The sequence below is a fragment of the Bombyx mori genome, chromosome 10 (assembly GCF_030269925.1).
Source record: "Bombyx mori chromosome 10, ASM3026992v2".
In the NCBI taxonomy this organism is placed as follows: domain Eukaryota; kingdom Metazoa; phylum Arthropoda; class Insecta; order Lepidoptera; family Bombycidae; genus Bombyx; species Bombyx mori.
The window spans coordinates 6,656,458-6,669,784 of record NC_085116.1 but is presented as its reverse complement, the minus strand read 5'-3'; the positions used below and the strand labels follow the sequence as shown (position 1 = coordinate 6,669,784).

At 35.5% G+C, this 13,327-nt stretch overlaps 1 protein-coding gene across 1 annotated transcript in view; it reads right to left on the bottom strand.

The window, feature by feature from the left end:
- Positions 1–5,432: 5,432 nt before the first annotated feature.
- LOC101740692 (heparan sulfate glucosamine 3-O-sulfotransferase 5) overlaps positions 5,433–13,327 on the bottom strand; it is a 49,533-nt gene continuing 41,638 nt past the window's right edge. The window contains exons 8-9 of the mRNA XM_004930467.5: positions 11,036–11,193; positions 5,433–10,821 (exon numbers count right to left, since the gene is read on the bottom strand). Coding sequence (XP_004930524.3) covers positions 10,616–10,821; positions 11,036–11,193 — 364 coding nt within the window. The 3' untranslated portion in view covers positions 5,433–10,615. The remainder of the gene's footprint in view (positions 10,822–11,035; positions 11,194–13,327) is intronic.

The following is a 13,327-nucleotide window of genomic DNA, read 5'->3' as shown; positions in this document are numbered from 1 at the left end:
TCAAACTATTCAACATGGGCGTGCCGGATAGTCTCGTGCTCATCATACGGGACTTCTTGTCGAACCGCTCTTTTCGATATCGAGTCGAGGGAACCCGCTCCTCCCCACGATCTCTCACAGCTGGAGTCCCGCAAGGCTCTGTCCTCTCACCCCTCCTATTTAGCTTATTCGTTAACGATATTCCCCGGTCGCCGCCGACCCATTTAGCTTTATTCGCCGACGACACGACTGTTTACTATTCCAGTAGAAACAAGTCCCTAATCGCGAAGAAGCTTCAGAGCGCAGCCCTAGCCCTAGGACAGTGGTTCCGAAAATGGCGCATAGACATCAACCCAGCGAAAAGTACTGCGGTGCTATTTCAGAGGGGAAGCTCCACACGGATTTCCTCCCGGATTAGGAGGAGGAATCTCACACCCCCGATTACTCTCTTTAGACAACCCATACTCTGGGCCAGGAAGGTCAAGTACCTGGGCGTTACCCTGGATGCATCGATGACATTCCGCCCGCATATAAAATCAGTCCGTGACCGTGCCGCGTTTATTCTCGGTAGACTCTACCCCATGATCTGTAAGCGGAGTAAAATGTCCCTTCGGAACAAGGTGACACTTTACAAAACTTGCATTAGGCCCGTCATGACTTACGCGAGTGTGGTGTTCGCTCACGCGGCCCGCACACACATAGACACCCTCCAATCTTTACAATCCCGCTTTTGCAGGTTAGCCGTCGGAGCTCCGTGGTTCGTGAGGAACGTTGACCTACACGACGACCTGGGCCTCGAATCTATCCAGAAATACATGAAGTCAGTGTCGGAACGGTACTTCGATAAGGCTATGCGTCATGATAATCGCCTTATCGTAGCCGCCGCTGACTACGCCCCGAATCCTGATCACGCAGGAGCCAGTCACCGTCGACGCCCTAGACACGTCCTTACGGATCCATCAGATCCAATAACCTTTGCATTAGACGCCTTCAGCTCTAACACTAGGAGCAGGCTTAGGGACCTCGGTAACCGTACTCGTCGAACTCGACAAAGAGTTCGCCGTGCAACCTAACCCATGAATCAGCTCGCTGAGTTTCTCGCCGGATCTTCTCAGCGGGTCGCGATTCCGATCCGGTAGTAGATTCATTCGCGAAGCAGCTACTCTTGAGCTGTTAGGTCTCCTTCGGAGGCGCTCGGGTAGCTGTTAGCAAATCCCACCTCTCCTGGCTGAGCCTTTGCTCGCCCACGTGTCCTGGTGAAACTGGAAAGGCCTCCGGGCCACCAGTAATCTTTCAATCATAAAAAAAAAAAAAAAAAAAAACATATCATCACATTGAAAATTGCGATTCTATAACACTAAATAATAAAGTAAGCATATAATTAAGTAATTACTATAGTAATATAGTAGTTATTATTTATTTACTTTATTACGAGGTGTATTTCTGTTTTCAAAATTTCAAAAATTCCAAGTCTTTTCACTTCTGCACCTTTTCAATGTTGTACTAAATTACTAAATGATATTATTACTAATATTAAGTTTCCTATTCATTCCGGTAAAATTATAATATAATGTGTAAGGCTTTGAATTACGTTATCAACCAGGTAAACTAAGTTTCACATAAAAAAATGCTAAGAATTTGCTCACAACATAATCAAATGAATAAATTGATTTAAAAAACAGTATTTTTTTTAACCTTACTTATAAACCTATAATAAGGTGCAAGAGTTTCAGATGTCAAGTAAATAAACCAATTTTACCAATGACTCGATGAAACTCTACCATCATATTCAGGGTTCTATCAGATCGCTTTTTTTAATAATACATAGTACTATTGAAACGAAGACATTTCAAATCTAAAACCTCGTAGGAGTTTAGCGCAAATTGAATGTTCTTTGCAGATTGAATTCAGTATTTCCACTAGATCACCTCACAAAGGGTTAGGTGCAAGTGATGAGGTGTAAATAATTGTAGAGCTCGAAGGACTAACCATAGTCTGGGACCGAAGCAAACAAGCGCTATAATTGCATCTCTAGCTGTATAAATATTGTAATAGTATAAATATTTGTAGACGAGAGCTGCCCCGCGCTTTTGGGGCGGGTTGCATTTATATTTTTGGAGTTTGGTACGAAAATTGGTTTACTAACTGGTTATTGATTATCGAAACAAGACTTCGTATCACGTACTTTTGTTACTTTGACCATTATAAATTATATGACAAAGTTGTAAATTTCTAACTATTAAAAATACACAAACACATGGCAATAAGCCCTGAAAATGTCTAGTTGTCCTATTATAATACCTACACATAGATGAAAAAAAAACATTGATTTTTTTAATTGATTTATTATTTTATTATATCGAGTAGTGAAAGGATATTCTTAAAGCGACATTTTTACAACTTTACAGAAGAGCCAGTTAAAGTTAAAATTTTGGATAAAATATCATAACAAATAAACTTCTTCAGCTATTTGAATGGACTAAACTTAACTGAAGTTCAATTAAAAACATCGAACTGGTGTTGCTAATACCAAATATGCACCTTTCATTGCAAACTTAAATAACGCATATTAAGCGTAATGTCGCCTAAACCCAATAAATAGCCTTTCATCTTTCGATATGCATATTATCTTATTTAAAAGAAAGAAAAAGAAGAAAAAAATACAACAAAAAGATCCCGTCCCAGTATAACGATGGGTGCTCGTAAACGAAAAAGTTGGTTTCCGTAAGGAGCGGGGACGTTGACATGAATCAATCAAATAGGCAAATAAGCAAATTTGGAATTACTACTCGTAGTACAAAAACTTAAAGAAATTAATGAGCTTAGCGGTCGTCATACAGAAAGAAGCTCCGTTATCTGTGATCATGATCAAAGTAAATTCAGCAATTTATAAAGGTAAGTCATATTTTAATTGAAAGATATTCATATTTGTATTGTACACTTCAATATTTTCCAAATCATAGATATGATAAAATTATGAACAATTTCATAAAACTATGTTAGATGTACTATCGTATAAACATATATTTTGAAGTAGTCGCTCTATTAAGCAATAGCACTTTTGTTGCAGTATTCATATTGTTTGTTCATTTGAAAATCTCACAGAATCGTGTATTTGAATCAATTGTGTTTAAATTTAATCGAATTGAAACATTTTGCAATAGAATTACCTATCTGAAGATAATTTCACTTAATAATAAAAGAACAGACTCTGACAATAAAATATTCATAAATTACCATGACAGCTAGCTAGTACAAAGGTAAGCGTCGAAAGCACTTCGCATAAAAATTAAGTAGCTGGGTGGAACTTTTTCAGAGCGGAATTGTTTGAAAATCCCATCTGAATACACGTTCGTAACAAATGAGTTACTGGTGCGTATTTGCCCTGGGAGCAGAGGCTAAAAGTAATTTTTCCTAAGTTACGTGGCCCCTATTTATTTAGAGGCCCAGGTGAGTTCCTGTGCCCTACGTAGGATATTTTTTATGTGGTCCAATATCAATCGGTCACAGGATAGACCCGACAGCCCCCCTTGAGGAATGGAGATTACAAGCAGCTGTGATTGATGCTGGAGGCAAGTCGAAGCGAAACGGTTTTCGGGTCAGCGGCGATTTATGTACACTGAAATACTGGTTCTGAAGGCTCGTTAGGGAAAATTTTGATGTTAAGCGCAAAAGACTTCAACATTTCGACAATGAGTAAATTTACTAAATAATTGAGAATTTTTAACATTATTTATCAAATTCTGAAAGTCCAAAATCCGAAGAAATCTTACAGCTCATCATCTGCTATTGTGTAAGTTTTTTAAAGGTCTATGTTTTTTAAATTCAATTTTAAAGGCGAAAGTTTCTGAGGTTGAATGCAAATTCTTTCTTTCAAGGTATTTCACGCAAAAACTAACGGACGGGCTTAAATGCAACTTCACAATACATTAGCTCATGAATTAAAATATCTCTTATATAATATTTAGTAAGATTAACATAGAGTACAAAATAGCGCGCGAGAATATCAGGATATTGATATTTTTCACATAAAAAACTATAGTCACGGTAATCACGTAATCCATTTTGACTAGTTACCAAATTAAATTTAATATTAACAGGATTGAGAGAATTGAAAAAAAGTTACATCGCCACATGTCGTACCGTTTTAGGCCACCCAATAATGTTGAATCTTATGTTGATAGGGCTAAATATTTTAAAATGCAAACATTGAGTGATCGCCGCGATATGTTAGGCTTGTGTTTTTTACATCAAGTTATGAGCGGTGCTGTCGACTCCCAATCCATCCTCAATAAATTCTCTTTGAAGGTGCCATCCAGGTTACCTCGTCGCCCCGTTTCTTTCATCGCTCTTTTCAGCACCCGCTTTAGCAGAACCAATCTAGGCAAGCACTCACCTGCTCCTCGTCTAACTAACCTTTATAATAATCTAGTCAGAAAAGCTGAAAACCTTGACATATTTGGCGATTCCCTTCCAATATTCAGGAACAAAATTATAAAAAGTTGTTGTTGAACCTCAGCCTCAGCCTTGGTCTGAGTACTCGGGTATTACTGTCCTTGTTGTCTTTCTTTTGTTTTTAATTTTTTATTATTATTAATAGTATTGTTAAATCTCTAGTCATATATTAATGTAATGCATGCTGTGATTGCCTCTAATTAGAGTTGCAGTTATCAATTGCTCTATACATGTCAATGTTATTTTATGTCTTACTGTAAACCCTATCGGTAATCCTTAAATAAATAAATAAATAATAAATAAATATTTTTAACGCTTTTTACACCAATCAAAACCTATGGTGACACACATTTGTTGCTGATCGTAGTATTGTAATTAAGAGCCTTATGAGGACCATGTTATTTTTATTTTAGACATCAGTAACTACTTATCAATAGCAGCACCATTATTTTAAGGATAGTTTGTCGCTTATTTTATCCCTGAAAGACATCACAAGCACTCCGCGATCTATAAAACTCTGAAAATTTTGAACCGTCTGGCACTTTATACATTAGATTTATTTTTTCAAATTAGTAAGTAAATATATCAAATAAAAATAGCAGTCGCGTAAAACAACTTCTGCTAATACTCCGCTAGTGCAGAGACAAGACGACTATAAATGGAAAACCAGAATTCTCGCTTAGCAAACACAGCGAGACATCTCATTACCAAGGCTGAAGTTAAGGCTGATAAATTTCAGGGTCTTTGAATAAAACGGAAGAGGAATATAAGAATAGAAATCAATTTCCGTGTACACATTTAAATATTTTATGTTAGAATTTCTAATTCTATGTTTTTATAATGCTATCTTATTCCAAAATAACATTTTTGGCACATTTCCTGCCAATTGTATGTATTCTGGTAATAAAACAACCCCAAAAAATACTACGGGCACTCTACATATACGAGTATGTACACAAGAAGTAAAAGGAAAGCTATCGTATAATGAAAGACAAACAGTTGATTCATTTCTTTATTTATAGAAGACGTAAGATTTAGATGATTTAACTAGAGGACTTTAGAAGATATTTACAAGATATTGAAGTAACAATTGAAAGTGACGCAATAATGAATAATTTGTAAATCTGCTATAAATTGTACATTATCTTTTCAAACATAAAATACATTTTTCTTAGTAATCATCAGTTCAACAGTACGATATATTTTATATATGAATTAAACGTATCTGCCACGGCGAAGGTTTACGGCACAATAATCCATATATTATTTACGATAATTCAATGTCATTTTGAATAATCAATTAATTAATACATTGTAAACATATTATTAATTTTACTTTACTTGCTTAAAAAACAACAGTTTTATGAATATATTTCTATCAATTTGATGTATTTTAAAACTTCATAAAAACACATATTTATTTGCCAATAACATGCTTTATAACTATTATAGCTCTATGGAAAATTATATTTTTTCTTTAAATATGTAAAATTTTTACCATTTTATAGTACATTTCCATTTTGTTTCTTCTTTATTTTTCTTTGTAAATAACTTGCTCGTTTTGTTAGAAGTTTGGATAGCATTAGACTGTCAGCCGGATTTGTATAAACTCGAAGACCACGCAGATTCACGGTCATAAACTCCTACCTTGTTTCAAATGATTAAACCAATTTTATATGACATAATTAAATACAAATTTGGAATTCTCCCAATTAAATTTACATAGTGATAGGTTGTAAAAGCTCTAGGAAGCTGTGCAGTGTAATTAATTTCGATGGTACAATATAAGGCGGGTGATTCTCATCGCAACAGCCCTTCAAGTATTGTGACGTTTTAGCAAGATATTCCCTAAGGGGTGATTTTAATGTGAAATTCAAGAAACAATAACACCGGAGAACAAAGTAATACGTCAACCATAACAGATATTGAATTTGATTGACTCTATTTGGGTTGGTTACAAAGCCTTTTATCTCAGGCCGGCTTGTTACCAAAATTCAACGCTAAAGCTTATTTTCTAATCTGATTATTCCACAATATTTACACTTAATCACTCCAGTAACGTCTATTCGAAACTATGTTTTGCTAAATGTGTCGGTGGTGCTGCATATACACGCAATACAAAGCGTTGTCATCGACTATTCCCTTACAAGGCTGTTTCCATACATATTTATTTAAAAAATGGAAATCCGCACCAGGTGTATACATATTTTATTGAGATTTGCACACGAATGTCTGCTTTATACAGACGAAGTGTTGCTGCGAAAGGATTGGTGTTTGCTTTAAATTATTCAACATTATTCAAATTAAGTGAGTCGGTGCAATTCAAACATAGATAACATTTGTAAATTGTTTATCTGGATTCGGTGTATAATAATTTCTTTTTTGTTGCCCTTGTAGGCAGACGAGCATGCGGCCCACCTGATGGTGAGTGGTTACCGTCGCCCATGGACTTCTGCAATGCCAGTGGCAGAGCCAAGCCGCTGCTTACCGTGAAGTACTCTCCACAAGCTTCGTTTGAAGAAGGACATGTTATAGCGCTCGTGAAAAAACACCGTGGGGAAGCTCATTCCACAGTCGGACGATACCTGGCAAACAAGATCTCTAGAATTGCATTGTGGATGAACGCAGTGGTTCCAAGCAGTATGGATGATCTCACTGCGGTGGCGGGCGCGATGTTAAAAACGAGATGTTGGAATCATCTCAAACAATTCTATTCTGATAAATTTTAATATAACATTTTTTATCAATTTTATGAAAGTCTAAACGGGCTATATTTTGCTTCGTTCCACAAAAATCTCTAAACGATCGCATCTCCATTTTACTCACCGCGCTCATCCGCAGTGAAGATTTTTCGTTTCCAGAGATTTCTTTTTTCCAAGCCTGATATTTCCTAAGAGCTATGAAGTCTCCTTTTTCTTGATTTTCACGAGTATCAATGACAATTTTTGATCAGGTGGGCCGTATACTCGACTGTCTTCTAAGGAATAAAAAAAAAGCTGAACTCGTTGCGTCTTGCCGTGACGGAGAGCCACCATTGTTGCTGTGACGAAAACGCTACGGAACATACGAAATATCTAGCTAGCTACTTTGAGAGAGACAGCGTCGTGTCTTTGTCGCGCTAATGGGACGGAGTCCCACAGATACAGCCCACTGAGTTTCTCGCCGGATCTTCTCAGTGGGTCGCGTTTCCGATCCGGTGGTAGATTCTGCGAAGCACTGCTCTTGCTAGGGCCAGTGTTAGCACCACTTCGGTTTGAGCCCCGTGAGCTCACCTCCACGTTAGAGCAAAGCTGATATAGCCTCTCAAGGCTATCAGCATAGGTAGGAAAAAGAAAGGGACGGAGTCGTCGCTGTCGACAGTAGAGGTTACGATGTACGAGTTCTGGAAGGCAATGCTTGGCTTCTGTGAGGCCATCATCATACTAGAGTTGGCGGAACGTGAGTGAACGGTCGGTTAGTTCTTTTGTCGTCTATTTTATGTACATAAGAGGACGGTCAATTCGTTCCTTGTCGTCTGGTTCGTGTACGTCTTGTGGGAAGTCAAAAAAAGTATTGCCTGCCAATAGTCACATACGCTCTCGTTCCATTTCTCTCTTGATTTTTTTTAATTTTTGAATTATTTTCAAGTGTCTGTTTTAGTCTGTGTGTAGTAGGTCTTATATCCTGTCAAAGATTGCACGCCACGACATTGAGAGAGTGAACGAGAACTTCTCTCTCCGCAATGATCCGCGGCGGTCGTCCCGGGGTCGGAGGAAGGATTATGCCTTTAATCGGTGCGAAATTATGTTCATTGTACCATCAAACGGTCAAACTCTGAATTTCAGCTATTCTAAAAGACAAGATAATTCATTCTCCCTCGCCGTGAACTGATTCAAAAATATAGTTAAACCTAATAAGTGTTGTAGAAATTGAAAACATCACGAATCCACTTTGTACACAAAAAAAATTAAACTAATAAATTTATCTCACTAATAAAAGTTTCAACTACACTTTACGAAAGTGCACAACATTTAACAGTGATTAAATTATCCACAGACTAATTCAATACTTAAATCAAAGATTCTTGTTATCTAAATATTATTTAAATTTATAAAATATTAGTGTAGTAACTATTTAATATTTATTATAATATTGATATGCTTGATATTCTTGTGAGACGTGATGTGTTGAAAATTGTATTTTCTCTAAGCTATAATGAAGTGTGTACAAATAAAATAACGGTAATTTTTGGGTTGACACTAATTAAGGAATATGGAAAAATTATCATATAATAATATAATTAAATTTTAATTGAGAATAGAAGATATTTTCACTTATAATATGTATTATGTTAAGTCTGTCAAATCCCTGTGTCTGGTAAATACTAGATTTTCAACACATCCCGTTCAATGGTGAATCAAGATCGTTCTTTATATTACTTAATAATGTGTACTTATTGCATATTTTCTGACAATGTCAAAAGTGTCCGCAAATGATGCGATATTATTATTATAATATAAAAACATATAAATATTCGTTGACTCTGAACAAATTTAACACCGAAGCAAATACTACTTAAATAAACTAAGTCTCCTAACTGCCCAACATCGATGTTGCTTTGCTAAAGGGCTCGCCGTCTCCCGTAATAGCTATGGACATTTAAGCTATAAAGATATTACTTAGACTTATTCAACTAACTCTTTTCAGTCTTTATTGTTACACTTATAAAGAATACTCTCAACCCGCGTAGAATTGCTTCACACCAGTTCTTATTAATAACGGCGTTGACACATTCAATCGGCACGTACTACCAAAAAAACTAACACGTATTAGTCGAAGACCAGTAACCAAGAGAAGACTATGAACTAATAAAACATTGATATAGATAAAAATAAGAATCCGCAATTTAGACGCTACGAGAAGATTATAATAACATTTATTAATCTACTAATTTGTATTAATTTCGAAGAATAGGACTTTCTCTTTAGCGACAAAACGAAATATTTATTTTTATATGTAAAACAACTACAATAACACACGACCAATCACAACATCTAAATAGAGGAAAGCTTGAAATCTATTTTACAACACGCATTCTTAGTACTTACTTATATTCAATTTCTGTACTAAAAAAAAAATCACAAATCGTATGAAAAATCACGACTGTGCCGTAATTCTGTATACTTAATAAAATCCTTAATTACATTTACAAAAATATATTGCTCAAGATACCAATGGGTCGGTTTTTTTTTTTGTTTTTAAATCAGCGCTTAACAAATTGGCGTTCGTTATACAATTCTGATCTTTTCATGCATAAACTAGCTCGTAAATACATTCATCATGCGAAATGGCACCCACCACACTGATTAATTATTTAGGTGAAAATAGTTTTCCTATTCTTGGCAATCGGAAGGTAGTTGAGAACAACGCCTTTTCAGACATTATGTTTAAGATTGTTTTTTCAATTCTTCCTTTTACATCCTTAGTTGAATTTAGGTATTGAACGCGGATATAGAAAAAAAAACACGTTACCCGTGTCTTTATGTACGAATTTTGTTTGTTTTTCCATGAACTTTATCTTGATATTATTTATATTAAGAATTGCGGTTCAGTGCCATTCATTACATTGTTCCCTTTCCTAGTGCAAACTTCTATTTTAAACGTTTTTAATAATTCTAAAAGTGGTTCTCATAAAATTTGTATAGCCAACTGAATCGTTAATAATTCATAATATTATAAATATATTTTTGCTAGTAAATAAATAATATTTTATGAAAATTACAAGATCAATAAATTTTTTGTTCCTGGGTGACTTAAACTATGTTTAAATGTATATACGTAAAGATTAAAAAAATTTACATTCTAATGATATGTATTATTTACTTTAAGAAATATTTAATAATTTACTTTTGATATGTATCTGATCACAACATTCATTATATTTAATTCTTTATTAACAAGGCGTCTGAAATCCAATTACTTTATAATTCAACCCTAAAATTTTATTGCTTGGTATTTATTTGCCTAAATCTCTAAATTTTTTTAAGTGAAGATAAATTTTTGTAAAACATTTTTTTTTTTTATTGCTACGGTGTATACTTATATAATTTCATTAGTAAATCATATATAGAAATTATGGTGTTTTTGGATATAATAATATGGTTTATTTTTTTTATTTTTTTTCTGTTATCCAAGCAACCTTTTAATCTTCAGGCCAGCCAAGATCCTCTCCGACGAGATCGTAGAATTTCTGGTTGTGCTGTATAAAGAACTTCCTCAGTTTAGTCACAACGGTGGGATCGACTCTCGGGTGCTTACGACCTTTTGTCTCGCGCAAACATTTGTCTGTCGTGTCGTTGCGGAGGCAATAGAACCCTTTTGTTTCATTGAAGTAGAAATTTTTCCTTCCTGTTTTCAGAGTTCGTATATTATTTATTGTATTGTTACACGAATTTATGATGTAAACTTTTAATTAAAATCAATAGGATCGTACTATGAAAATTTACATTTCTCATTTAAACTAAATCGAAAAGTATAGTTACCAGGGCTAAGAATAAAAAAAAAAAAACGATTAATGTTCAAATAAAATTGCGATTAAATTTTTAGAAATCCAAATACATACCTATTTTATGTTCGAGTCCAAGGAACTTCTCGATCCGACGCAACTGTGGCACTGGGTCTTCAATAAGCTGGTCGCCGTTGACAACCAGGATTTGTTCTCGTGGAAACACCTCCAGCCAACGATGCAGATGAGCGTGATATAGAGATATCGCTATCGGCCTATTTGAACATAAAACACAGATTAAATGGCTCCAGAGACTAAGCCCCGCGTAAATAGAGAGTGAGACTGTTATTTGGATAGTTTTTTTATTGTTGTTGCAGACGATCTTAATGTTTTCGTAATGTTGAATTCTTACTGTCGCTCATAGACGTCAAGAATGCCATGTACGCAGTCTAGACGCTGCCTATCGCAAAGTAACTCTAAAATGATACATTGAATCCGATATAAAAATGTCTAAAAATATAGTCACATTGTCAACATTAACGTTGTGATATCTATGATTCCTCTAGCCACTCTAGCACTAAGGGGCCGTAAATACACCTGTCTATAGATAATTAAAAAAGAAAAATATGTTTTATTGTAGAACTAGCTGACCCGGCAGACTTCGTAGTGCCTCAATCGATAAATAAAAGACCTAAACTTTTGTATAAAATAAACTTAAAACAAACAAAAGGAATCCGTCCGACGAGGGACACATCAAAGGAAAAACAAAATTGTTATTTTTATTTGATTCCGAGCATTTTCATATTTATCTACCTTTTAAACCTTCTCTGGACTTCCACAAATAATTCAAGATCAAAATTAGCCAAATCGGTCCAGCCGTTCTCGAGTTTTAGCGAGACTAACGAACAGCAATTAATTTTTTATATACCTAGTCAGGTCATAAATTCTGTCACATGTTTAATGTAAAATAATTGAAACAAGTTTATTCATTATGTAACCATTCATATACCAAAATGAACTTAACAAAACATAGATTCTTATGACACTAAAGTTTATTCAAAATGACCTCCGTGATTTTGAATACAGGCCTACAATCTGCGCGGCCAGTCGTCTATCGCAGCACGAACGAGGTCCATGTCAATATCGGCGGCTGCCTTAATCAAGGATGTCTTGAGTGACTCCAAATTGGGATGAGGCTTTGAGCACGCCTTTTCCTCCAAGTATTGCCATATCTTGTAATCTAACGGATTCAAATCTGGACTGGAGGAGGGCCAGTCTTCGTGCCGGATGAAGTCGATTTCACGCGCCGCCAGCCAGTCTTGTGTGCTCTTCGCTCTATGAGCTGGCGCGGAATCTTTTTGGAATATCCAGTGCCTGTTATTGAACATGGTATGAGAAACAGGTTCCACAAGGTTCGTCAGGACTGTATTTTGATACACAACTGCATTCGTTTTTACACCTTTCTCACAAAAATGTACCTCTGTTAAGCCCCAATAAGAAACTCCCAACCATACCATGAGCGAGGATGGAAAATGACCTCGTTGGACACGCGGAATACGGTTGCTCGCTTCTTCACTACTGTGTGCGTACACCTTATCATTTTGTTTGTTGTAGCTCTCTTCTACGGTAAAAATTTTTTCATTCGAAAAAAGAATTTCCCGATATTTTTTTCCCGCGTACCGCTTCAACAAAGCGCGGCATCTCTTCAGTCTCAGGTCCATTAGACGAGCATTCAAACGATGTCCTGTTTTTCTTCGATATGCCCGAAGCCCTAAGTCTTCATTTAACACCCTTTTCACCGTGGTTCTGCTTAACCCCATCTGCAGGGCCAACAGTTTCTGCTTACGTTTGGGATTTCTTTGAATTCGACCCTTCACAGCTTTTATCACTGCTGGAGTCCTAACAGACTGAGGGCGACCACTTCTTGACCTGTCATCTACACTAGAGTCTTCATTGTATCGTTTGATGGTACGATAAACGAATCTTTTGGTTATATTCAAATTTTTCAATATATTAAAAATTTGAATTGGCGCGTAACCGCAACGATGCAACGCAATAACTGCAACACGGTCTTCTTTAAGCGTCCACTCCATATTTGTGTAATGAGTAAAATTCTAAAAGTATACATTTTTATTTTCATGAACAATTTGAAATTTGAATTCAATAAACTTTTTTGTGGCCAGCATTCTAAAAGAAAAGTTTTTACTGTGTGACAACACTTATGACCTGACTAAGTATATAGAAGAAGAAGATAGAAGATAGTAAAATAATCATAAAATTTCACTTACATAAGAAAAAAAATATTGAAATATAAAATACAGTCGTTTTACAGGACTTAACAACATTATTTGAATTGCAAATGAAAGAAATAATTGAATTACCTTACGACGGAAGAAAAACATCAAATAG